Genomic DNA, 27,858 nt, shown 5'->3' with positions numbered 1-27,858 from the left:
AACTATCCCGTGACTGGGAGGCCCCGCCCCGCCCCTAGATGCGCATGCGCACGCCGGCCAATTCCCACCCCTTTCACAAGACGCGGGCGGGGCTCGACGTCGGCTTCGTAAAATCATAGAGTCGGAGTTTTGCCCCCAGATGGTGAGCCTCGGAAACTGCAACCTTGCGCCCGTATTACAATTGAAGGGCACGAATGTATGTGTAAATTTATATTTATATCATGTGTCTGTATTTATATATATGCATGTGTGTTATGCATTTTCTTTTACGAATAAGATTATATGAATAGGCAGTTCTCAGAAGAAATCAAAGTTGTCAATGATATAAATCACTAGTGATTAGTGAAATGCAAATTAAAACAACTCAAAAGTACCACCCCAAACCTATCAGATTGGCTAATATGACAGAAAAGTAAAATGACAATTGTGGAGGGGGTGTAGAAAAACTGAAACATTCACTGTTGATGGAGTTGGGAACTGATACAGCTATTCTAGAGGACAATTTGGAACTATGCCCTAAGGGCTATAAAACTGCATTTTGACCTAGTAATACCACTACTAGGTCTGTATTCCAAAGAAATCAAGGAAAAATGAAAAGGATCCATATGTACAGATATGTTTCTAATAGCCGTTTTTGTGGTAGCAAAGAATTGGAAATTGAGAAGATGTTCACAATTGTGGAAAAAACTGAAGAAATTGTGGTCTATGACTGTGATGGAATACTTTTGTGCTATTTAAAAAAAAGGATTGTTTCAGAAAAATCTGGAAAGATTTATATGAACTGATGCAAAGTTAAGTAAGCAGACCCAGGAATTCATTGTACATAGTAATAACAATACTGTAATGATGCTCAACTGTGATTAGCTACTCTGGACAGTGATCCAAGGTAATTATAAAGAACCCATGATGAATTTTTCTACCTCCAGAGACAGGTGATGACCTCTGAAGACAATCTGAAGCATAATTTGGGGGTAATTTTTATTTTAATACTATTTCATTTTTCCAAATACATGCTGTTTTCAACATTTGTCTTTGTAAAACCTTGTGTTCCAAAATTTTTCCCAAAGATAGCAAACAATCTGATGTAGGTTAAACATGTACAATTCTTCTAAACACATTTCTGAATTTGTCATGCTGTGCAAAAAAAAAAAAAAAAATCAGATCAAAAGGGTTTTTTTTAAAAAGCAAGCAAACAACCAACCAAAAGGTTTATGTTTTGATCTGCATTGTCTCCATAGCTCTCTGGAAACTCTCTATCATATCAAAGTTCTCTGGCACTTTCTATCATAAGTCTATTGGAATTGTCTTGAATCACTACATTGTATAAAAGAGTCAAGTCCATTACAACTGATCATTACATAATCTTGCTGTTTCTGTGTACAATGTTTTCTAGATTTTGTTCCCTTCAAATTAGCATCAGTTCATATAAGTCTATCCAGACTTTTCTGATATCAGCCTGCTCATCATTTTCTATAAAACAATAATATTTCATTATATTCATATGCCATAATTTATTCGTAATTTCCCCAACTGATGGGCATCCACAAAATTTCCAGTTCCTTGCCACTTCAAAAAGGATGCCACAAATATTTTTGCACATGTGGGTCCTTTTCCCTCTTTTATGATCACTTTGGAATACAGACTCTAGTAGAAACACTGCTGGATCAAAGGGTAGAAGCATAATTTTAAAAAAAATTTTATTTTGCTTTCTTGTGTATTTTTGCAACACAGCTAATATGGAAATATATTCTGTTTGACTTAATATGTATAATCAATATTGCTTGATTTCTTAAAAGGTGAGGAAGGACAGGTAGGATGGAAAGAATTTGGAACTTAAATGTCTTTTTTAAAAATGAATGTTAATATCTAACATATATAGGACTGCTTGCCATCTAGGTGAGGAGGTGGAGGGAGTGAGGGGAAAAATCAGAACAGAGGCGAGTGCAAGGGATAATGTAAAAAAATTACCCTGGCATGGATTCTGTCAATATAAAGTTATTATAAAATAAAATAAAATTTATTTTTAAAAAAATGAATGTTAAGACTTTCTTACGTGTAATTGGGAAATAATTCATGAAATGAACAAAAATAAATTTTTAAAAAGATAAGCACATTAGAAAAATTTCTATAGTTTTTTTAAAGATGCCATTAAATTTGACTAACAAAATTAGACACCCAGTCAGTGTTTACAACTTCCATGCTTACCTATATATTTTTCCTTTGAAATCACTCATCTGCTCTTGTGTTTTCCTTTAATAAATTCTCATGAAGAAGGGCAGCTTGTTTAATAGCTCATTCAAAAAGCATTTATTAAGATGCCTGCTATATGCCAGGCCTCATTTTAAGCACCAAGAATACAAATACAAAAACCTTCAAGCACTTTACATTTGGGGAAGAAAGGAGATACAAAATGTGCATGGAGGAAGGAGTACACACAATTATTTGGTGGGAGGAATAATGATGAGGGAATCAATGAAGGGTGTCAGAAGGTAGCCTTTGAGCTGAGCATTGAATGGAACTAACTTGGGGAAAGTGTAGATGATGAAGGAGTAAAGGAACCAGCTAATTTAAAGATAGGATATGTATCAAGTGTGAGGAACACCAAATAGACTAGTCTGGCTATACTGGAGTGTATGGGGTGTAGGGAGTAATATATAACAAGATTGAAAAGGCAGGTTTGGGAACATGTTGTAAAAGACTTTAAAAGTTAAACAGAAGAAAGATGCAGCCAAAACAATATTTAGAGAAAATTTTATATCTCTAAATAAATATGTCAGTAATAGAAAGAGTAGATCAACAAATTGGTTGTGTGACTGAAAAAACTAAAAACTAAAAAAAAAAAAAAATTCCCAATTAAACAACAAAATGGAAATCTCAAAAAATCAAAGAAGAGATTAATAAGATTGAAAGTAAAAAAAATTGAATTAATAAAAGTTAAACACTAGAACTTATTGACAATAAGTAGCCACCATTGTTTTGTTGAGTTAGGAAGTAATCTTTGAAGATCTGTTGAAATAGAAAATGAATATAAGAAGATAGGAAATGAATGTTGGGAAGGAAGGTAGAAGCAATAAAACTTGGCAAATGATTAGATTTGGAAGTAACATGAGAGTAAAGAGAAGATAATTCCTACATTATGAAACTAAGAAAGATAGTAATAGAAATAGGGATGTTAGGGCAACTAGGTGGGGGTGGGGAATCAATTCCCCTTTTTGACATTTTAAATTTGAGATGCCATTGGGACAACCTGCATATGGGTGATTCAGACTCAGGAGATGTAGATTTGGGATTCATCTATACAAAGACAATAGTTGATTCCATAGGAGCTCCCCAAGAGTAAATGTAGAGAGAAACAAGGGCCTAGAACAGGACTCTAGGATACACACATGAATCTGGAGATGGGAAAAGAATGATGAATCTGTAAAGGAAACCCAGAAAGATTTGTCAGACAGACAGGAAGAAAATCAGAGAAAGACAGCAATGTCATAGAAACCCAGGGAGAAAATATTTAGAAGGAAGAAACGGTAAATATTTTACAGAACAAGTCAAGAAGAATGAGAACTGAGGGAAAAAAAAAAAGTTTGGATTTAGCAAAGTGGGGGATCATTTGTGACCATGCAGAGATATAGGCTTTTACTTTGTGGGAATTAATTGTAGAGTGAATGAAAAAAAAATTTTTTTGGTAACACTGAGAACAAGGACAGCCAGGTGCTATAGTAGCTAACATTGGTGATAACAGCCCTGAAGTCAGGAGGATCTGAGTTCAAATCCAACCTCAGATACTTATTAGCTGTGTGACTAGGCAAGTCTCTTAACCCTGACTACCTCAAAAACAAAAACAACGGCAAGGAGGAAACCCACCTCATCTTCTTAGATTGGAGCAAAAGAGAGGATGAAATTGAGGTGATCTGAAATGATTAAGTGGGGATGAAAGGTCTTGAAAAATGGCCTCAATCTTTTCAATGATATATTAGTTGAGGCTTTCCCTTAATAAGGAGTGGGGCTGTAGGGACATAGGTGATTTGAGGAGAAAAGGAGCAGGCGCTTTAGAGAATGCAAGAGAAAGTTAATCAGAGAAAATAAGAGGATTGGCATACAGCAATGAGTACCCCATTAAGATTATATAATATAAATCTGTAATAAACCCCATCAGGCCAGTTTGGCAATATCCTCCCATATTGTTCAGCAGCACTATGGAGTAGGAACGGAGAAAATGGATGATGAGTCATCACAAGGTTAGAGTACAGGGAGATATAGCCATAGGACAAGGGAGTCAAGGATTTGAGGGCAGGGGGCAGTGTAAAGTTAGTCTAGTTAAGTATTAAGTAAAGATTTTGAAGAGAGGAAAAGTGCACAGAACAAGCTGATTGCCTGAGGGGTATTGTGATATCTAAGGAGATGACCTCTCAAAGGTCCCTTCTAACAACAAAAAGTATTTATTTGCTTGAAACAGTGGCTCCCACATTACGATTATGAAATCTGGTCACAAGGAAGGAAATTCCATAGCAACTACTGCGTGCCAGGCACTATACTAAATGCTTTACAAATACTATCTCATTTGAGCCTCATAATGAGCCTGGAAAGTAGATGCTATTATTATCCCTGTTTTACAGATGAGAAAACCAAGACAAAGAGATTGTTACTTGCCTGAAGTCATGCACCTGAAGCTACCGGTTCAACTCAAATCAATCTTAATTCTAGGCCTAGGACTCTATCACAGAACTATCTAGTCATCCTTAGTATTTATACGGAATTTAAGGAGCTAGGATATTAAACTAGCATGTTAAATTCACATAATATGCTTCCTATAGACTACAATTCCGAACAATTCACTTAACCTATGTGCCCTAAATAACTTTCTAACATTACAAACTTTATTGAGCAAAGGAAGTTTCCTCATCAGGAGTGTTTTCTACACTGATGAAATCCCATGTTCAAGCCTAAAAAATAAATTTAAAAATGCAAGGAAGTTGCTTTGCTTATTGCTAGAGTCAATGCCACTCTGGGTATAGCGTTTATTTCCTATAGTAAACAACAATAAAAAGTTACTAAGTTTCTGAGTAAATGTGTGTGAGAAATCTGGCAGCTAGCAGATAAAGATGGTTAGGAGACCATGACAATTAAGAGCCATTAAATGACATAAGACATCATTTGGCCAAGTGCTCAGTTAACTTTAACCAATTTGCTATTCTCTCTTCTGAACTGTCATTTCCTATGTTCAGGATCATAAGACCACAGACATAAAGCTGAAAGAGACATTTAACCCAACATCCTTATTCTGAAGATGAGAAAACTGAAGCCCTAAGAGATTATTCAATCAAGATCACACAACTGTTAAATGGTATTGTCAAGATTCAAACCCACGTCCTGAGTCTATCCCCTTATTTTCCTATTAGGGAAAAACAATCCCCTCCCTCTGTCCCTCTAAACATAGTATGACATTTTCTTTTAAGGTCTCTAATTTATGCTCTTAATTATCTCTGGCTTAACCGCACCTTAGTTTTATCTAAGAAATCCTAGAATAATGTCATAGACTGACTTTGAAAAGTAGAACTCTAAAAGTGAAGACATCTGGATTTTTCCTCTTTCATTTGGTTTCAGTCAGTGAATGAATTGCAGAAAATATTTATCTATTCCTTATAAACCTTGGACACAAATAAACAAAGTCGAACCAGCTTTTGTTGGTAGGCGCTTGGAATGTATTTGTTGAATTGAATTTACGGCTAAGTGTATCAGAAATAATAACTTGAGACCTACATTTAAAAATATTTTTTGGTGGGCAGAAGTCATCAGTAAGATTTAGACGTATTGTCACTGCAGATGGGCAGATTTAAATAGTTTTACATTTTCTTGTCCTGGATTGGCCAATAGCTCCCTCTATCAGTCAGTCAATAAAATTTTATTTCACCCTCAACAACTGAAACCTATTTATTAGGGAGTCCTACAAAAAACACAAGTACAGGAGAATAATCCCTGTACTTAATTTGGCTTGGAGAGTTAGGAGAACTAGGACCTACATAAAATTAACAAAGGGAAGCTTAAGCAGATTTTATTGATGAGGGTTAAGTAAAACAATGGAAATGGAAATTACATGCTACTCATTTCCAAATGAAGGTGTCTGTGCCTACTATGTTCTTAGTATACAAAGAAAATCAGACAGACAGAAGTCTAATACTGACAACTAACTGCTCTTCCAGCCTTAAACCTATTAAAACAAGAGTCCAAGCTCAAGAGGAGCCACCACTTCATTCATTCATAGAATCACAGAATGTTAGAGATGGAAGAGTTCTTAAAACAATTAGTCAAAAAGCATCTATGAAGAGCTAGCTATGTGCCAGACACTATGATAGATAATTAGGAATATATAAGGTAAAAAGAAAACAGTCCTTACCCTCTAGGAGTTCGATTTCTTGAAAGGATAGGGGTGAAAAATGTATGTAGATAAAAACAAGATAGACAATTAAGTACAAAGTCATTTTTAGGAGTTGGTAGGAGAATTAGCCACAGGAAGATTAAGCAAAAGTCATGTGCAAAGAGGCAGCATTTCGGCTTTCAGGTGGACTGTGTCATCTGGGTAGATGGCAAATGTGTTGTCCTTCTGGCAAAAGGTAGCCTACAGTAATTGCATTTTCATTCTCTCCATTACAGATAAAAGCAAGGCCTTGGCTGATAAAAACTCTATAATGTCCCTAAGAGACAAACAGGATGATTACCTGCTTGCTAAGATTGGTGAGTATGTGGTCAGTTCAAAACAGTTTTCATTAGATAATAACCTGACAGCTGACCAAGCAAAATATCTGGAACCCAACGGCAACAACAACAAAAACCCAGGTCATTTAAGCCCACATTCAAGATACTGATAGACCATAATACAGAGGATCTGTTCATGCAGAACCACTTAACTTTTAAAATATTTTTAAAAATTAAAAACATCATCAAAAAAAAATTCAAGCTGTAAATAATCCAGGTTTATGACACTGACACAATTCAGTTTATTCTGTTCATACTTGTTTTTATCAATTCTTTGTAAAAAGAATTCTGTCCAATGAATAAAACAATTACATAATTTGTTGATTTGTATTAGGTATGACTCATGGATAATGTCCTTACTGAGTTTTTAACAAGCTTCCAGAACTAACAGACAAAAAATTGTACATGCTTTTATGTAACTACCACAGAAAAAGATATCATTGGTTTGTAACAGTCATTAAGTCTGAGTTTGAGCAAGGATGCAATGGCAGCTTGCCTTTCTAATAAACCTCAAAAGCACTGCAAAACTTTCCAAAACAATACAATTAAGTCTCTCAAGACAGAAGGAAACTGCTTGTGGTAAATTTAGTCCAGGGAACAGGCAAGTGAAAGATAACATCAAGTATAACATTCAAAGATCAGGCCTCGCTCACTTGGCTTCAGCACCAATCTTTAATCCAGTTTGCAGCAGTTCCCTCACACAAATCCACCCCTGCAGTTATTATTCATTCCTAAGAACACAGTGTACACTCCTGTCTACATCCCTTTATTGCTTCCTTTGTTTAAATTATTTCCCCTTTCCTATCTAAATACTACCTTAGAAGTACTTGCTCTTTTGTAAAGCATTTATTGCTGGTCTTACAGCAAGTATCTTCTCTGAGATCACCATGGACACAGCTCACACATACCCTGCCCTCACTTGTCTATTCTTAGTGTTCAGTCATTTTGATTACAGATTATTTGGGAATCCTACCCCTTCCCTCCTTTAGTTTCTGTCTATAAAGACAGGGTTCTTTTTTAGGAAAGTTATGGTAAGATATAAAAGAGGTTTCCTTCCAGTAAAGGGAAGCCAGAGAGAAGGAAAATTAAAGGAAAAAGAAAAATATGCATTTATACTGCAATTTCACTGAATCCTTTCATCATAATTTTGAAGTAGGTCCCAAGTATTATCTCCCCGTTTAACAAAGCAAGAAACAAGATCAGAACTTGCTCAAAAGCAGATAGTCAGTGGGGGAGTAGTCCCAAACTCAGGCTTCCCAAGTCTAGCCCTCAAACATGTCTCTCAGTCATCTTCTGGGACTGGGCTGTCTCTACTGCAGGGTGCAGGATGGGGATGAGAGTCAGGGAAACTTGCTGAGTTATCACTCCCCTGATATCTACTGTAAAATGCAGGTCCTAAGCAGTGTTGATGCTGTTTGAACTTTATAAGTTATATCAAGGGAAGTAAGAGTCACTAGCCTCTTTCTAATAGACAACAATAGCATCACCTCAAACTACTATTGAGGTCCAAAAGAAATAACACATAAAGAAATAATTTGCAAATCTTAAAGCACTAACAAAGTGCTAGAGCTATGATCCTCCTTTCTACCAGTTGTTTTCCTGATGAACAAGAAACCTAATTGCCCGAAAACACTCCTGGCAAAAGGAGAACTAAAGAGGTATATTAGTCTATCTATAGAAAGGCTTTCAGGCAGGTTCTTTCAAACTTAAATAGTTTTGACTATTTAAGAGAGTACAGAAATTCACTAGGATTTCTGATAGGAAAAAAAAAAAGCAACAATAACAATCACATGAGGTAGCAGGTGGGTCAGGGGATATAGGGCTGGGCCTAAGGTCAGGACGATAAGTTCAAATCCATCCTAGCTGCGTACTGGCCAAGTCACTTAACCTCTAATTGTCTGACAAAGTTGATTCACCGGAGAAATGGCAAGCAACTCTCAGTAGCTTTGCCAAGAAAACTCCAAACTGTCATGAAGAGTTGGGACAGAATGAGATGGAAACGAATGAACAATGTTCATGGCAGATGTAAACTTACATTTTTAAATTGGGTTAGTATGAAATGTGACTTTGGAAGAAAGTCCAAGGCAAAGATTTACATTATCCAAAAAAAGCTCCTGGCTGAACTCAGGTCATGAAATCTATTTCCTCCATTAATAATTAGAAAACTGGTTCAATATTTTATCAGGGTAACATTGTCCCACACAAACTAAACTCATCATTGGAAAATCTCATCTTGCAGCATCCAATCAGCCTTGTTACAATATCTTATGTCTGTTTGGAAGGTGGTGTCTATCCTGTCCCCCCCATAGATCAGATAATTCAATTCTCATCTGGATGTACTCATCTTAGACATCTCCATCCCACACAAAAACTAAACTCACAATTGGAAAATCTCATCTTGCAGCATCCAATCAGCCTTGTTACAATATCTTATGTCTGTTTGGAAGGTGGTGTCTATCCTGTCCCCCCCATAGATCAGATAATTCAATTCTCATCTGGATTCATTTTAGACATCTCCATCCTTACATATTTACTTCCCACCTCACTTTTCTACCATCTTTTCTGCAGTCTTCTTCCACTAGATTATAAACTGTTTAAGGACGCAGATTTTTGTGTTTCAATCCCAAGTGACCTTATTGTAGTAGGTATTTTATCAAAGTTTTATTGACTACTGACTGAGATAGATTTCTGGTAATATGCTGCCACTACATGAATACTTTCAACATTCATTATCTCAAAAATATTAAGATAAGACAGGTTATATACTAGGAAATAGAGTTGGAAAGACTGACTTGCTATCAACATGCTATTACATGAGAAAGTCTGGACTATAATCTAAATCTTTTGACTATAATCCAGAGCTTCTTCCACTCTATCATGCTCTCTACTATCTTATAGATACCTAAAAAAAAATACTAAGAATGAATAAAGTAAGTTAAGGAACTAGGAAATGAGGCAAATTAGGCATGAAGAATGGTTTGGGGGTGGGAATCTTAATCTTTGCTAGTAGCAGAGGTGAGGAACGTATTAAGAGGTAAGACAGAAGTATTTATTGCTATCACCCTTTCTTTGCTACTTGGCTATTTTATGCTTTGAAAAAGACATATGAATAGAAAATTGTTCAAATAAACCAAATGACACAGGAAGAAAGAATAGGTAGGAAGAACTTTAAAATGAAACAAATTCCACTTGCAATTTGAGAAAATTACACTTTTTACCCAGGAAATCAGAAACCAAAATTTTAAAAGAATTTAGTAATCCCCATGTAAATCATGAGCCAAGAGGAAAACAAGAAACAGCAATCTACCAATGCAAACACATGTTGACAATGCTTTTCCAAAGAGTACACACAACACTTATGCTTAATTTTTCATTTTTAATTACAACTGTACAACAGACTATTTTATTCTTGCATCTTTTCAATGGTTTCTTCTTTATATTTGCCCTTTTCCTTTCCAACTTGTCGGGATTTGGCTTTACGCTCAAGGATCTTTTTTCGATCTTTGTCCAGTTTTAGTCTGGTGATAACCACCTGTTTAAAAAAAAGAAAGAAAGAAAAAAAATCAGAAAATAAATATTCTTTCAATTTAAGACAAAATTCATACCGGTGATGACATTAGAAAACTTAAAAGATTCTAAAAGCTTCTAGAATTCAGCATATTTGTTTCTATGATCTCTCCCATAGGGACTGCATATATTATTACCCTCTTTAAAAAAACAATTATCTTGAGGGACTACTTTTTACTGTCATTCTGGAGAGACTGTTTACTGTAATATCTGTAAAGAAACCAGAGAGGACATAGAAAAATGACCAAGAGAACCTCTTTCCTAAGTAGTTTTAAATCTTTACCATACAAAAATACATTATAATTGGAAATCCTTAATGAGAGACACCTTAATTAGCATCCTGAGATCTGTTGAAGACCTTAGCTTAAAATAGGCTAATGTCTCCCAGGGTCATCTCCTGTCATCTTGATTTATACCTGTATCACTGGACCCAGATGGTTATGGAGGTAAGGCAGGTGACCTTGCACAGCCCTCCCTCACTTAAATCCAATTCACTTGCATGTCACAGCATCACCTCTCTAATGTCATGGTGCTCTTAGAGATTGATGAAGGACAAGCAATAACATGAATAGAACTCATACTTGCAATTTCATGGTCTCAACCTAAAGTATTGTGCTAGATTCCCTGTGCAAAAAAAAAAAAATCTCCATTACCAGAAATGTCTGAGAATGACTCCTTTACAGGGACCAAAGCTTTAGATAGGAACTTTGATGCTACAATTATTGTTACCAGCTAACTAAATCATACCTTACTGGGGTGAATGCCCACATGGACAGTTGTGCCATTAGCTTTTTCACGCTGCACACGCTCAATATAAATGACATATTTCTTCCTGTAAACCTGGACTACCTTGCCAATTTGCTGACCTTTGTAATGTCCACGAACTACCTGTAAAAAAATAAGAAAATACTCTTGTCAACTTCTAATATATTTAAATTATAATAGTAAGACTACTTTAACAATACCTAGGTTGGAAATCTAATCAAAATCTGAGATTTTTATTCCTTAATAAGAGGAAATACAAAATGTAAAACAAATTAAAAAACATCACAAAACAAAAGGGGAGGGGATATTCCCAGCAATCAATTTAAGGCAGTAAAATTTGCAAAGCTTTGCTTTTAATTTGGTCATTCAGGTTTGGAAAAAAAAGTTTTGATTTACTCAGAATCTATTCAGTAAACACTACATTTCTCTTTAAATGAATGGAAAAGAATTCCTGGGACTGATTTTCTGTCTCAACACTGTTCAAAAGCATAATAAGAGATACAATTAGACACTAAAGTAGAAGGATGTCTTTTTTATCCTCTTTTTTTAATCCTGTTTTTTTTAATCCTCTCACAGCATCGAGCTTTGTGCTCTATTCACAGCATGCAATATGATTGCAAGACAAAAAAGACTACTTTTAAAATCTAAATTACTGTCAAATATAGTTCTTAGTTCTGTTACAGTAAAAAGATTATAACCAATGTACTGTGATGCCTCTTATTTTTGTTTTTTATTCTCCCACAGCATCTAGCTCTGTTCACTAAGGAGCAGAAAAAAATGTAACATGGAATGTAATTGCAGGACAAAAAAGAAAAGGTTACTTATTTTATTAAATCACTGACAAATAAAAAGATTATTAGCAATATACTATTGATGCTTCACTACCTGTCACAAGTCTTTCCCAGGCCATTCTCCACCAATTGCCAAGCTCTTTCTAACGCATATGTCTGACCATGTTATCCCTCTCCCAGTCAAAAAATTCTAGTGCTTTCCTGTCATCTCCAGGATCAAATTTCTATTTCCTCTGATCTTTCCAGTCTTCTTATACCTTATATCATATTCTCTATACCTTCAATTCAATCTTGTGACATTGGTCTTTTTTGCTGTTCCTCTAATTCTCCAAACTGAAGGCTTTTTTACTGGCTGTACAACATGTCTTTTCCTTTCCCTTTTTCCTTTATATGAGGAAACATGCAAACATAGATGTTTGTGTATGCATATGCACATTATATATACATACAGACACACATATAAAACAGTTTCTCCCATTAGAGTGGACATTGACTTTTCTTTTTCTCCGTGCTCCCAGCATAGTAGGAACTTTAAAAAAAATGCAAATTGTGGTCTATACTACCAGCAGAAAAAATTTCTCATGATGGATTCTGCTTGTCCTCCAAGGGCCATTCCAGCTAATTTGAAAAGGCTGATCACTAAGCTTGACCACTAGATGATTAAGTTTTCTGATACAGTTTAACTTATGGCAATGTGGAAAGTTTATCACTGGTATCCTTTTAGGAATAAGCCAAAGAGACTGAATAAAAATCCTCTTGAAGTATTTTAAATGAGACCAGTTTTTAAGTGCAATGTACAGAAACATTTCCAGAGTTGAAAAGCAGTTTTCTTCTTCGAAAGCATACATGGATTAGGATGCATCTGGCAATTCAACTTTTTAAGGAAATTTAATAACAAAAGGCCACTGTCAAGAATCAAGTTTGAAATTACTGATGATTTTCAAAAGGCAAATTCATAAAGAACTTAAAGGAATACAGAACACTTGACAAATATTATCCTACTTGCAAAAATACCACGCCCTCATTTTAAACATCTGAACCAGTTTACAAAAGTCGCTGAAACAAAACTAGCCTCCACTTAAAAAAGACATTACTTCTTTCTGTGGAATTTGGACAAATCTGATTTTAAGTGTTTTCTTACAAAGAACTATTGTTCTTTGTAACATTAGTGTATATTGTCACTATATTACATATTCACATGAGATATTTGATACATGTTTGTTATATAACACATAAAGTAATTAATACTGTAATTATTGTATGATACACTTATTAACAGTAACACAAATTCCCAGCACCGGATGGGAGTGGATGGGAGTGGTTTCCAGCTTCCATAGGCAATAGGGCTCGGCGGTATCCCTCTGGACCGCGGGCCCCAACGCACCTGGACTTCGTCGTCCTTTCGGATAGGCATGGAGCGTACGTTGTATTTTTGCCTCAGCTCCTTGGAAAGCGGGGACGACATAATCTTGCGCCGGATGTGCGAGGGCGCATTGAAGTGTCTCTTGCGGTTCTTGCTTCGGTCCGAGGTTACGAATGGATTGAACTTCATTTTGGCTAAACAAGAAGGGAAGGAGGAAAGAAGGGGAGTAAAGACTTGCGTCTACGCTCTTTAATGTTCTCCCCACCACCCCAGTTAGCAGAGCAGCTATTGCTCTCTCCGTGAAACAGAAGGGGAACCCGGGGATCTGACAGGGGAAGGAACTATGGAGGAGGACGCGTCAGGCCTTCCGGTCTCTGCACAGCGGAGCTTTCTCCCCCGTCTCACCCAACGGTAGCAAGACTCCCCTCCCATCTCAATCCTCCTCGCGTGGTGGGCGAGAAGCAACCGGAGCGGACAGACCCTGGCAGGAGGTGAAGGGAAGACAGTCACTCACCCGGCGAGACACACAGGAAAGAGACACGCGGGCCGCACGGCACCGGAAATCTAGCCTCCTCTACATCCGGAGGCGTAGAGAAAAGAAGGTCCGAGGTCACTGAACATCCGGCGGCCCTGGCGCGAGCGTCGCCACCGCGTGGCTCTCTGGAGCTACTGCAGCTCTGGTGACCAAGGCGTTGCGTGCATTCGTTCGTGCGTGCGTGGCTGTCTGTATCTGCGTGTGCGCATGTATCTGTCTGTGTGTGAAGGTCAGGTTTCCGTGCGACAACCGTTTTTTTCAAGTGAAAATATCTTCATGATCATGTGGTACAATAAAAGCTGGGGATAGAGCAAGCAAGGCTTGGGTTCAAATTCTTATGTAGCTGCTTACTGACTGGGTGACTTTGGACAAATCATTTTACCTCCCTAGGTCTCAGTTCCCTAGCAGTAAATGAGATTAGATTAGATGTCCTCCAAGGTCCTATTCATCTGTAATAGCTAACATTTATTAAGGGCGCACTATGTGTCGTGAGCACTTTGCAACAGGACAACCCTGGGAAATAGATGCGATTATTCCCATTTTGCAGTTAAATGACTTGCCCAGAGTTACCCAGCTAGTGTTTGAGGCCACATTTGAATTCCAGAGTCTCATAACTGATGTTTTATCCCCTTCGCCACCTAGCTGTCCAACTATATGTCATATTAGAAAATAAAACATTTAAAAGCCACTAAAATAATAAGTTTATTATAATTTAACATAATACATGTTTTGAAAAAATAACCACATTCCCCCCAAAAATTACTGGTAAGAGTGGCATTGCTTTACATATTTTCATAAATCTATTTCTGATATCCCATGCTGGCATATACTAGGTGCTCAATAACTTAATTGAATGATTATTGATGAGTGATTGACAATAGAAAATCGCTGGATTCTCATATCTGAGTCTGTAATCTGTTGGAACATATTGTTTTGGATGAAGTAGTTGAAGAAAATTAAGTTTCACATAAATATATAGTTTGAAAAAGGAGTTGTTTTGGATAGGTAAATAACATCTTAGTATTATTATGAAGATAACTTTGACCTCCTGGTCTTATCCTCAGAAAGGAATCCCTGATCACATTTGGAGAACAGAAGACCTATGGAATACCACAGAGGTCAGCAAAGACAGACAAGATTAGGAAACAGCCAATAAGATGTAATGAGATTACATTTAACCTGAAACCAAAAGTACTTAAAGGCACTAGAAAGGTAAATAAAATAACTAAGATACTTAAACAAACTATTTATGCTATCTAGTTTAGATAGCATAGAACACTACAGCCCTTTTTGTAGCAGCAAGAATCTGGAAACTGAATGGATGCCCATCAATTGGAGAATGGTTGAATAAATTGTGGTATATGAATGTTATGGAACATTACTGTTCTGTAAGAAATGCCCAGCAGGATGATTTCAGAGAGACCTGGAGAGACTTACATGAACTGATGCTGAGTGAAATGAGCAGAACCAGGAGATCATTATACACAGCAACAAGAAGATTATACAATGACCAATTCTGATGGATGTAACTCTTTTCAACAATGACATGATTCAGACCAGTTCCAATGATCTTGTGATGAAGAGAGCTATATCTACACCCAAAGAGAGGACCATGGGAACTGAGTGTGGACCACAACATAGCATTCTCACTCTTTCTTTTGTTTGCTTGCATTTTGTTTTGTTTCCCAGTTTTATTTTTCTTCTTGATCCAATTTTTCTTGTGCAGCAAGATAACTATATAAATATGTATACATATATTGGATTTAACATATATTTTTAACATATTTAACATGTATTGAACTACCTGCCATCTAGGGGAAGGTGGGGGGAAGGAAGAGATAATTTGGAACAGAAGTCTTTGCAAGAGTCAATGTTGAAAAATTACCCATGCATATATTTTGTAAATAAAAAGTTTTAATTTAAAAAAAAAAAAAAAACAAGATGCTTCATTTCTGGGCTCAGGGTATTTTCTCTGGAACTGTCTCTCTACTTCCTCTCCTCAGTTCCAACTACTTACTTCCTTTCATTCCCCTCCTTCCCTTATGGTGTCTCTCTCATTCTCCACCATGCCTCTATTCTTTCTCCTTCTTATAGCTAACTCTTTTAGGGTACTAAATCTCTTTTGCTAAATATAATAGTTAAAAAGAAATATGAGATGCATAAATTTAGAGACCTATCCACTCCAAATGTTCATATGGACTCTTTGTGCCCAACCTGTGGCAGAGCCTTCCAAGCTCTTATTGGTCTGATCAACCACAGTCAGCTAAGCGTGTACTCCCTCCTCCCAAAATGTTCCCTCTCTCCTGGTTAACTGTGAGTTCCACTAGGGGATTTGTGTTTTCCATCATTAATCTTTAAAACCCCTTTCCCAGCAATATGCTCTCCCAACTCTTTCATATTTATCATTCCTGGTGTCTACGTATTCCTTCATTTTGCCTATAATCTCTTCTCCTGTCTTTTGCGAAAGAGAATGGCCATTGTGAATTCTTCACATGACCAAACCCCATCATTTGACAATCTCATCATTTGGTGCTAAACCCCAAACACATCATTTGGAACTAGAAATAGTTCTCCTAAATCACATTAGTAGGCGCTTAGTAAGTATTTACTAAATGATTGAATGAAGGTATGCCAGATTGACTGTATTGTTCAAATGCCAAACATGCATTTGTCTAAAAGACTTTGACAGAAAACTAACCCAAGGTGAGTGTTCACAATGAAGTCAGAAGAAATAAAGGACATTTTCAAGGTTTCTCTGAAGAACTTTGGAATTGCATGACAGCCCAGCTTGGCATGCCCAAATCAAAGAAAACACTGTGCTCTATGAGCAAGGCAGAACTGTAGTAGTTTAAAAGAAATGTGACATGTATAAATTTAGAGACCTCTTTCCACTCCAGATGTTCATAGGGACTATTTGTGCCCAACTTGTGGCAGAGTCTTCCAAGCTCTTATTGGTCTGATCAGCCACAGTCAGACACACTGTACCTTGATCCCCAACAGTGAAATCATTTTGATCCTGTTCTAGATTGAAGGCAACTGACCGACCAATCATACTAGGCACTGTACTAAGTACCATTCTTGGTTTTTTTTTTTTTTTTTTTTTTTTGGTGAGTGTGTGTGTGTGTGTGTGTGTGTGTTTTTGTTTGTTTGTTTGTTTTTTGGTTTGTTTGTTTGTTTTGCTGAGGCATTTGTGGTTAAGTGACTTGCCCAGGGTTACACAGCTAGGAAGTGTCTGAGGTTAAATTTAAACTCAGGTCCTCCTGATTTCAGGGTTAGTGCTCTATCCATTTCGCCATCTAGCTGCCCCCTTATTGTTCTTGTTTATCCTTTGTTCTTGAAAATAATCATGACATCAGGGAGGGAATGGCATGACGTGCAAGTGAATTGGATTTAAGTGAGGGAGGGTGTGCAAGGTCACCACTCCTCCAGAGCCATCTGGATCCAGTGGCAAGATATAGATCAGGAGGACTGGAGATGGTCCTGGATACATTGGGAAACCTTGGTCTTTTTAAGCTAAGGACTTGCCTGTGTCTCAGTTTATATATCATTCTAGGAAGGGAAGGCCTCTGTTTCTGGATAAAACAGAGACAATTTCTATTTATATTCACTCAAACCCATCAGAGCTGGGGATACAAAGAAAGGTAAATGGAAATTCTTACTCCCATGAAATCTACAATCTTAATGAGAAATAAAGCCTGTTAGGTACAAACAAGCTACATAGATAAAAAGAGACAATTAAAAGAGAAAAATCATTACACTAAATGATCAGGAAAAGTTTCTTTTAGAAACTCATGTAAACCCTATATATCCTTTATCTCAAGGATGGCCTTAAGACTAGGAAGATTTTGAGTTTCTACTTTTGATATATCCTAGCAAGGTAAACCACTCAGAGTCTCTTTAAAATTATAAATTGCTGAACATTTTCCAATCTGTATTGGGTAGGGGTTTCTTCATCCTACCTAGGAGAAATCAGAAGTGCTGACTCCCCCAAATAATGATAAGGTATTTCAGAATAACAAATACCTTTTTTTTAAAAGCCAATCCCCAAACCTAAGCCACTCCTAAATTTGGAAAAAGGATTTAATTAGCAAGTACTTAAAATTTCCTAACTTGTGCCAATTTCTCTTGTCAGCATTATATAGCTTGGGTGAAGGTTGGGATCTGTAGATTCTGTTTTCCTTTAAGTATCTAGTCTAGTTGACATAAAAACAATAACTCACATTTCTAAAAGATCTGAGACAGCAGGTGCTAGTAGGATCCTCAAATTGTCAGAGTTGGAAGGGACTTTAGATACTATGTATTTCAACTACACCCAAGCAAGAATCCCTGTGTTTTCCCTGAAGACCTCTAGTGAGAGCTAGCCCATTCCTCTTATGGATAGTTTTTCTTGTTAGGAAACATTCTTGCATTGAGCTAGGTGATTGTGCTGGACCCAGAGTTAGGAAGACCTGAATTCAAATTCAGCTTCAACATTTTTTGTTTCACTCAGAGCAAATCACTTAATGGTTCTATGCCTCAATATCCTTACTTGTAAAACAGGAACAGTTAAGAGCACCTACTGGCAGGATTTATGAGGATCAAGTGAGATAATATTTGTAAAAGTACTTAGCAGTAGGTGCTTATAAATGTTTATTCTCTTCCTCTAATCTCTATCTGTCTCAGTTTCCTTATTTGTAAGATGAGAATAATAATAGCATCTACCTTCTAGGATTGTTATAAAAATAAAATAAGATAGTATTTATCAAGCACATTGCAAATCTTAAATTAAATTAAGATTCTAGCAGTTATTATTAAATTTATTTCATTACTGTTCCATTGTGAAGACCGAGTTAGCACCCTGGATGCTTTAGAATCAGCCAGAGTCAGGATAAGCAAAAGTCCTTGATCTTTATTCTTGGTCTTTAGGGATAGAAGTGAAGGGGATGGACACAGAATCTCCACTACCTTCCTTTTCTTCATCTACCGCCAAAGTGACTCTGGCTTGTCTTACTCCATCCCCTAATCCTTCCCACAATATACACCAAAAGATCAAATCAGCTCAGAATAGTGGGAATAGCCATTTTCCAAGCATATGCTAATAGAGTATTGTCCAATTGGTAATTAGCCTTAAGTGCTTGGTTGTCCCATCCCAGTGTTATCAACTTAGAATTTCAGACCTTTACACTCCATACCCAATCCCCAAATTGCTCTTGATTCTCCCTTTGGGGAGCAAACAAAATTAATCTTTTCTCTTTTCTACCTAACAGCCCTACAAACACCTGAATATAACTAGCTTTGTTCCTCCTCAGTCTTCTCTTTTTCCTTCTTCATTTAAAAAAATTTTTTTTCATTTTTTTGCTGAGGCAATTAGAGTTAAGTGACTTGCCCAGGGACACACAGCTAGGAAGTGCTAAGTGTCTGAAACTTGAGTTCAGGGCTGGTGTTTTCGCCACTGCACTGCCTAGCTGCCCCCTTAGTTTCCTCTTTTCTAGGCTAAATATCTCTAATTCTTTTAACCAATCTGAGAGCTCAAAGTGACCAATCCTCCCTCCAAAACTCCATCATTTAGCTTTAGTCAACTGGGCTCTCGCTGCATTAAGGCAATCCTTTTATTCCTTCTTAATTTCCTGTTTTTTTAGGCTTGGAAGCTATTCAAATCTTTTCTGTCCTTAAAATTTCCACTTTCTTTTCTTTTCTCTTTTGGAAGAGAACTCTTGCCTCTTATCATACTTATAAAATTGAAATCATATGACAGGAGCTCCTTCTACTCCCTTCTCTTCATCTCAAAACTCCTTAACATTACTATCTGGCCTGTCCTCTTTTCTTTCAGTGTGTAAGTAAGTGTCCTTAACTCCACACAATTTTTCAAGTGAAGATCAAGTATAGAGCAACTATTACCTGCTTTATCTTGGGAGCTGAGCCTGTCTTTTCTGTTGTTATTTTTCAGTTTTGTCCAACTCTTTGTAACTCTGTTTGTTGTTTTCCTGGCAAAAATTATGGAATGGTTTGCCATTTCCTTCTCCAGCTCATTTTAAAGATGAGGAAACTGAAGCAAATGAGGGTAATGTCTGAGACCAGGTTTGCATTCAGGAAGATGAGTCTTTCTGATTCCAGACTTGGTACTTTATCTACTGTGTCACCCAATTGCCTGATAATAAATAGGTATTCAGATAGACAAATAGATACTCAAATAGACAGAAATCTGTCACTGCTTAAGCTCCACTGGTATAGCCTTTGAGAACCCATATTGCCACCATATTGTAGAGAAATATTAGAAAAGGGGCTTGTAGATACTTGTTATATCTGACCCCTTTGGAGGATTTTCTTGGGTAAGAAACAAGAGTGGTTTACCTCTCTTTTATATCTTTTATATATTTATATATCTCATTTTGCAGATGAGGAAACTAAGGCATATAGGGTTAGGTAACTTGCCTAGGGTCACACAGATAAGACATATCTGAGGTCAGATTTGAACTCTTAAATATGACTCTTCCTGACTCCAACCCTGATACTCTATCCACTGTGCTGCTTCGCCTGGCTCAATTCAGTCTAAAATGACATTAAGACTATTAGATTTCATCTACATGAGAACTTTTGTCACAGAGTGAACAAGGTAGATGAAAACCATCTAAGATTTCATAGACATTAGAGTTTCCTGAGGTTCAAAAAGGTTGCAACTTGTCTAGTGCGTCAGAGGTGGGATTTGTTGCTCCAAGTCCAACACTCTTATCAATTATGTCTTGCTATCTCTATTGTGTTGCAATGGAAAGAGAACTGGAGTTAAAAGACCTAGATTCAAGTCTCAGCTCTGCCATTTAACTTCCTCTGTGACCTCCCCAACTCCCCAAGTTTTCCTCATCTGCTAAATGAAGGGGTTTTGGGGGGGAAATGAGAGGATTGGTCACTTTGAACTCTCAGTCTATGAACCTATGATCTAAAGTGTACAATAATTTTTGTATGATATAATTCAATGAGCTAAATAGGGCAATAATATTGGCATATGTTCCTATAAGATTTAATATCCCCAAAGAAAATGTAAGTTCCTGGAGGACAGAGACTTGTTTTTTCTTTGTATCCTCAACATTTAGCACAGACCTGTCTCATTTAAGGCAATTAATAAATGTATATTTTAAAAAATGAATCACAATAAATTTTGGAAAGGTCTACCCCACACACTTTTTATCACGTCCCAATTTAGCAGTTTCTATAATCGAGGAAGGTGGTTCAGTAGATAAAGCATTGTACCTAAAATCAGGAAGACCAGTTTCAAATCTTGACTCAGACAGTTATTAGTTGTGTGACCCTAGGCAACTCATTCAATCTCTGCCTTACCTTAGTTTTTTTCATTTGCAAAATGGGAATAATAATTCCCCCCAAGATTGTTGTGATATTAAACTTAGATATTTATAAAGCATTTTGCAAATCTTATATGCCATATAAATACTAATTAATCCATTTTATGCAAGAGAAAACAAAGAGGTTATATGTCTGCCATTTGGGTCAAAGGATATGAACAGACAATTCTCAGATGAAGAAATTGAAACTATAGCCATATGAAAAGATGCTCCAAGTCATTATTAATCAGAGAAATGCAAATTAAGACAACTCTGAGATACCACTACACACCTGTCAGACTAGCTAGAATGACAGAGAAAAATAATGTGGGATGTTGGAGAGGAGGTGGGAAAACAGGGACACTAATACATTGTTGGTGGAATTGTGAATATATCCAGCCATTCTGGAGAGCAATTTGAAACTATGCTCAAAAAGTTATCAAACTGTGCATACCCTTTGACCCAGCAGTGTTTCTACTGGGCTTATATCCCAAAGAGATCTTAAAAAAGGGACAGGGACTGTATGTGCAAGAATGTTTGTGGCAGCCCTCTTTGTAGTGGCCAGAAACTGGAAACTGAGTAGATGCCCATCAACTGGAGAATGGCTGAAAAAATTGTGGTATATGAATAATATGGAATATTATTGTTTGGTAAGAAATGACCAACAGGATGATTTCAGAAAGGCCTGGAGAGACTTACACGAACTGATGCTGAGTGAAATGAGCAGGACCAGGAGATCATTATATACTTCAACAACAATACTATATGATGATCAATTCTGATGGACCTGGCCATCTTCAGCAATAAGATGAACCAAATCAATTCTAATGGAGCAGTAATGAACTGAACCAGCTACACCCAGCAAAAGAACTCTGGGAGATGACTAAGAACCATTACATTGAATTCCTAATCCCTATATTTTTGCCCACCTGCATTTTTTATTTCCTTCACAGACTAACTGTACAATATTTCGGAGTCCGATTCTTTTTTACAGCAAAATAATGGTTTGGATATGTATACTTCTTTTGTATTTAATTTATACTCTAATATATTTAACATGTATTGGTCATCCTGCCATCTAGGGGAGGAAGTGGGGAGGAGGGGAAGAATTGGAACAAAAGGTTTAGCAATTGTCAAGGCTGTAAAATTACCCATGCATATAACTTGTAAATAAAAAGCCATTAAAAAAAACCCTGCCATTTGAACCCAGTCTCCTAATTCCAATACTCACATTTTTTCCACTACATCATACAACCTTGGGATTTATATACTCAAGGACATTAAATAAATATTGATTGATACTAATGATTAACCACAATTTCCCCTTCTTGCTGCCCAAGTTTCTATTTTTAATTTCATTCCTGAGTCATTGCCAGGATAAAAGGCACATTCACCTCTGCATGATTCAGAGTCAAACAAAACGATCATGCTTGTGAATAGTTGGAAAAACTGTATACTCTATGGAAGTGTCAGGAGGAAAATATCCTAATTATGCATAAAGTATTGTGGCAGTAATAAAGTAAAGCTGTATCCATTGTTATCTAACACATCAAGCACACGTCCGTACTCTGAAAGCTTTCTAACAGGATGTGCCTTATAATCGGTTTTTCTATCAGGTAATGTAGAAAGAGGTGGAAGATTCATAAAAGAGAGAAGCTCAGTGGTGTTTGGCATTTTCCATTAATAGCAGAGATAGATCCAACCATTCTGGAGAGTAATTTGAAATTATACCCAAAGGACTATAAAATTGCACATGTCCTGTGACCCAGTAATATCACTACTAAGTCTGAATCCCAAAGAAGTTTACATTTTTTCAAAAAAGGAAAAGGGCCTATATGTACAAAAATATTTATAGCAGCTCTTTTTGGGTTTGGCAATGAAGTGGAAATTGAGGGGATACCTATTAAGAGGGAATTGCTCAACAAGTTGTGGTATATGATTATGATAGAATACTATTGTGCCACAGGAAATGATAAGCAGGATACTTTTGAGAAAAACTTGGAAAGACTTTCATGAACTGACAAAAAGAAAAGAGCAGAATCAGGAGAACAATATATACATTAACAGCAATAGTGTAGGATGATTAAATGTGAATGAATTTGCTATTCTTAGCAATGCAGTATTCCAAGAAAATTTCAAAGGACTTATGTTGAAATATGCTGTCCACCTCCAGAGAAAAATCAAATGGAATCTGAATGCAGATGAAAGCATACTTTAAAAAAAATGTTTTTTTTCTTTTAATCTGTGGTTTGATTAATATGGAAATGTTTCACATATTTCCACATGTATCATCTATATCAAATTTCTGGACTTATCATGGAAGTAGGAGGGGGAGGTAGGGAAGGAGAGAATTTGAAGCTCAAAAAAGGAAAAAAGTTTTACATGTAATTTGAAAAATAAAATATTAAAAATAGTAGAAATAGTACAATGAGAAGTACACTCAATACATTTATAGATTATGCCATGGAAGAAGCGAGTTGACAGAATTCCTAAACCATCTTGGTAAAGAAAAAATGAGATATCATGAGATATCATTTTGAAAAGATCTGGGTTCAAATCTCACATTTGCCTTGTCAGAATCATAGGATTTAGAGTTGAAAGGGTTTGTAGATATTACCAAGATCAATGCCATTATTTTATGGGTGAAGAAATACAGACATGGTCTAAGAAGTTCAGTGAATGGCCCAAGGTCACATAACAGGTCTGACTTCAAATCCACATGTCTTTTCACCAAGTCTCATGGCCTTTACTTATTAGAAGAGTAACTTTGTACCACTACACAGCTGTCAGATTGGCTAAGATGACAAGAAAAGATAATCACGAGTGTTGGAGGGGATGTGGGAAAACTGGGACTCGAATACATTGTTGATGGAGTTGTAAACGGATTCAAGCATTCTGGAGAGCAATTGGGAACTATGCCCAAAGGGCTACCAAACTGCATACCCTTTGACTCAGCAGTATTTCTACTAAGCTTATATTCCAAGAAGATCTTTTTTTTTTTAATTTTATTTTATTTAATAACCAAAGAGATCTTAAAGGGGGGAAAGGGACCCACATGTGCAAAAATGTTTGTGGCATTTTTGTAGTGGCTAGAAACTGGAAACTGAGTGGATGCCCATCAGTTGGGGAATGCCTGAATAAATTGTGATATATGAATGTTATGGAATATTATTGTTCTGTAAGAAATGACCAGCAGGATGATTTCAGAGAGGCCTAGAGAGACTTACATGAACTGATGCTGAGTGAAATGAGCAGAACCAGGAGATAATTGTACATGGCAACAACAATATTATATGGTGATCAATTCTGATAGACATGGCTCTTTTCAACAATAAGATGATTGAGGCCATTTCCAATGATCTTGTGATCGACAGAGCCATCTACACCCAGAAAGAGGACTGTGGGACTGAATATGGATCACAACATGGCATTTTCACTCTTTTTGTTGTTGTTTGCATTATGTTTTCTTTCTCATTTGTTTGCCTTTTTGATCTGATTTTTCTTGTGCGGCATAATATTGTATAAATATGTATACAAGGGCAGCTAGGTGGTGCAGTGGATAGAGTACAGCCCTGAAGTCAGGAGGACTTGAGTTCAAATTTGGCCTCAGACACTTAACACTGCCTAGCTGTGTGACCCTGGGCAAGTCACCTAACCCCAAAGGCCTCGGCAACCCCCCCCCAAAAAAAAAAAACCCAACAATAAATAAATAAATATGTATACACATATTGGATTAAACATATATATATATATATATTTTTTTAACATGTTTAACATATATTGGGGGAAGAGGGTGGGAGAAGGGAGAGGGAAATTTGGAACACAAGGTTTTGTAAGGATCATTGTTGAAAAATTATCCATGTAGACTGCTTGCCATCTTGGGGGGGGGGGGGGTGGAGGGAGGGGAAAAAAAACGAAACATAAGCGAGTGCAAGGGATAATGTTGTAAAAAATTACCCTGTCATGGATTCTGTCAATACAAAGTTATTATTAAATAAAATAAAATTAAAAAAAAAAAAGAAAAATTATCCATGTATATATTTTGAAAATAAAAAACTTTAACCAAAAAAAAAAGGGGGGGTGACCTTGAACAAATCCCTCAAAGTCATGGACTCAGAGCTAGAAAGGGCTTTAAAAATATCATAGGTCAGTCCCCTCGTTTTACAGAAGAGAAAATTGATCCTCAGAGAGATTAAAATGACATCCAGTTCCATAATTTGAGGCAAAGAGTTGATCCAGGGTCTCCTAATACAGTGACTCTTTCACCTATACTAACTGTGTGATGACAGGTAAATCTCTGAGTAAGATGGAAACTTTTCTGAACTAAGAGCTGAACATGAGTCAGCACTGTGCCATTTAAATCAAGTGAACCAAGGGCAAGCTGATATTGGGTGACCTAAGCTGGACCAGGCCCCATGAAGTAATCCTCCCATTATATTCAGGACTGGTCAGGCCCTTATTAGAGTATTATGATCAAGTCTGGACTCCATAACTAAAGGAAGAAATGAAGAACTTGGAAAAACTTCTAAGGAAAGCAAGGAATATGATTAAAGCGTTGGAAAATGAGGCCTCAGAACAGGATTGGATGACCTTCTCAAGAGGACTGTGGAATTTTCTCTTTGCCAGGCCACAGGGTGGAACACTAAGAAGAAAATAATCTGTTGCCCTTTGAAGACGGGGAAGGGGAGAACCCTATTTCTTCATTAAAAAAAAAAAAGGATTGTCAAGGCATGGAAAAGAGAAATCAATCCCTTCATGGTCTTTAGGAGGTCATTTGGGTTGTTTGGTTCTAAAGAGTGCTCCGTATTGTGAGAACACCCACACCCACACACATATACACACATACTCACACAAGGCCTGTATTCTAGTCCCCCAATCTGTTACTAGTTTCTAATGTGACCTAATAAAAGTCACTTTCTCTCTCTGGCTAGCTCTCAGTTTCCTCAACTGTGAAATGCTATAAAGGTGCCTTTTAGTCTAAATCCTATAATTCTTGCTGTAATAGGGGATTAACCAACAGCAGCCAAGTCTTTCAAACAAGAAATCTGCTGTGCTTAATGCCAGCTCATGGATGGTTGGTTTACTTGCTTCCAGAAATCCATGGCAGAATACAGTGGAACTCCCTGGCCCTCCACTTCCCTGCTTGCATATTCTGTCACTGTTTCCTGATCACTGATTGATGATGAAGAGCCTCTTAATGCTGTGGAGCTAGACCTGACAGTATGTGCACAAGACTTAGCAGAGAAACTAAGCTGGTGGCAAACCAGGCACAGACTGCTGACAGGTTCAGGGTGGGAGAGAGGCCCTGGGGTCGCTTCTGGATCACTCACTGTGGAGCCATGACCAGGTGAAAAAGGCCATTCTTTGCCTCATTTCTTATCTAGCTTTAATCGCTGTTTGGGCATGGCTCAGTTAAATTGAGACCTTACTTTAATAAAGGTCCCCTACTGCATACTAGAATCAAGGGATACAAGTAAAAAACAACAACAACAACAAAGACAAAATCAACAACAAAAAAATTAACATCAATAACGAAGTATAATATCTGCTCTTTGGTAGGATCTCTGAATTTTTTCCTTTTAAAATTTCTATTTCCTTTCAAATTTCTAAAACTTGGGATAAATGCAGCCTGACTTACTTTGCTCACGTTAAACCATATAGCTTTTCTTTATCATTCCTTCAACACATTTAGGCCAAGCTTTTGTTTCCCCAGATACATCTTTATTTTATTCTTCTGTTACCTCCTTTGCTTGGTATTTTCTTGATTTTGTTGTGGAATTTCTATTCATGTTTTAAGGCTAACTCTTGGATCTCTCATTTAATAGTTTATTTTGCTCTATTTAAATCATGTAATGTATATTCGTGTAATTATATATCAAGGCATATGACTAGAGAATTGGTTCTGTGGGGGGAAGAAGGCAAAGCTCTAGATACACAACCTGCTTATAACTCTGTAATTACTGTTGAATGTAATTAAGAATGAAAATCATGTAGTCTCCACAATATGAATTTCTAAAAATGTTGCTCACAATTATTAAAAAAAAAAAAACCTTGCATTTATTTCTGTAGTGCTTGAGATTCACTTGTACTATTTACTTCAGAGTCTATATTAATAATCCCATTCTGCTGATTAGAGAGCACCGACTCAGGAAGATGTGGTAAATTGTCCCAGATCATGTGTTTCCCCGTAAGAACTAGGTTTTGAACCCATGTTTCCATACTCCAAATCCGACCCTATTTTTTCCACTGTGACATATTATCTTTATTGAAAAACTTTGATGTCCCTGCAGCAAACTAACGTGCTAATTTATTGGTCAAGAACTAGTTCCCTCAGTATTTAGCACAGTGTCCTGGAACATAGTAAGAATTTAATAAATCATCTGTCCATTCATCCATCCATCTATATCTGTATCTATAAATCTATCCTGCAATACTCTAGTTAATTGTTGGGAGTCCTTTCTTTTTTAACCAGAGTTGTGAGGATCAAATATCTTAATAATTTAAAATAATATTTCAGATATTTATAAATCATTTAGCACAGTGTCTAGAACATAGTAAGAGCTTAATAAATTTTCTATTTAAAATATAATATTCCATTTGGTTTCTGAGAGTAGTTTCTCTTTCAATCAGAGTTATTGTGAAGATCGAATGAAATTATATTTGTCAATCACATAGCATAGTGCCAGGAACATAGTGAGTACTTAATAAATAACTGTTTCTTTCACTCTTCTTCAATGCCCTAGAAGCAAAGCTATATTCAAGATGGCAAATTAC

General features: G+C 36.7%; 1 protein-coding gene across 2 annotated transcripts; it reads right to left on the bottom strand.

Moving 5' to 3' along the window:
- Window positions 1-10,112: 10,112 nt before the first annotated feature.
- On the bottom strand, window positions 10,113-13,867 carry RPL26L1 (ribosomal protein L26 like 1). Of its 2 annotated transcripts, none has more exons than XM_051978912.1 (4): window positions 13,751-13,867; window positions 13,258-13,430; window positions 11,065-11,205; window positions 10,113-10,282 (listed from the first exon to the last, which is right to left on the bottom strand). In XM_051978912.1, exons 2-4 carry the CDS (start codon window positions 13,423-13,425, stop codon window positions 10,154-10,156), a joined length of 438 nt encoding a protein of 145 aa, XP_051834872.1. In that variant the 5' UTR covers window positions 13,426-13,430; window positions 13,751-13,867; the 3' UTR covers window positions 10,113-10,153. The 2 variants fall into 2 exon arrangements, with proteins under 2 accessions (XP_051834872.1, XP_051834873.1); XM_051978913.1 differs by lacking the exon at window positions 13,751-13,867 and adding an exon at window positions 13,642-13,731.
- Between the last annotated feature and the right edge of the window lie 13,991 nt (window positions 13,868-27,858).

The sequence above is a fragment of the Antechinus flavipes genome, chromosome 2 (assembly GCF_016432865.1).
Source record: "Antechinus flavipes isolate AdamAnt ecotype Samford, QLD, Australia chromosome 2, AdamAnt_v2, whole genome shotgun sequence".
Taxonomy (NCBI): Eukaryota; Metazoa; Chordata; class Mammalia; order Dasyuromorphia; family Dasyuridae; genus Antechinus; species Antechinus flavipes.
The sequence above is the reverse complement of the archived record's forward strand: the minus strand, read 5'-3'. Positions and strand labels throughout refer to the sequence as shown.

Bases quoted from the DNA above. Each gene is read 5' to 3' on its own strand.
- RPL26L1 (XM_051978912.1), bottom strand. From the start codon at position 13,425: ATGAAGTTCAATCCATTCGTAACCTCGGACCGAAGCAAGAACCGCAAG. The intron at 11,206-13,257 runs GTGCGTTGGGGC...ATTTTTTTACAG, and splicing joins GAAAGGACGACGAAGTCCAG to GTAGTTCGTGGACATTACAA. The intron at 10,283-11,064 runs GTATGATTTAGT...TTTTTTAAACAG, and splicing joins TGGGCATTCACCCCAGTAAG to GTGGTTATCACCAGACTAAA.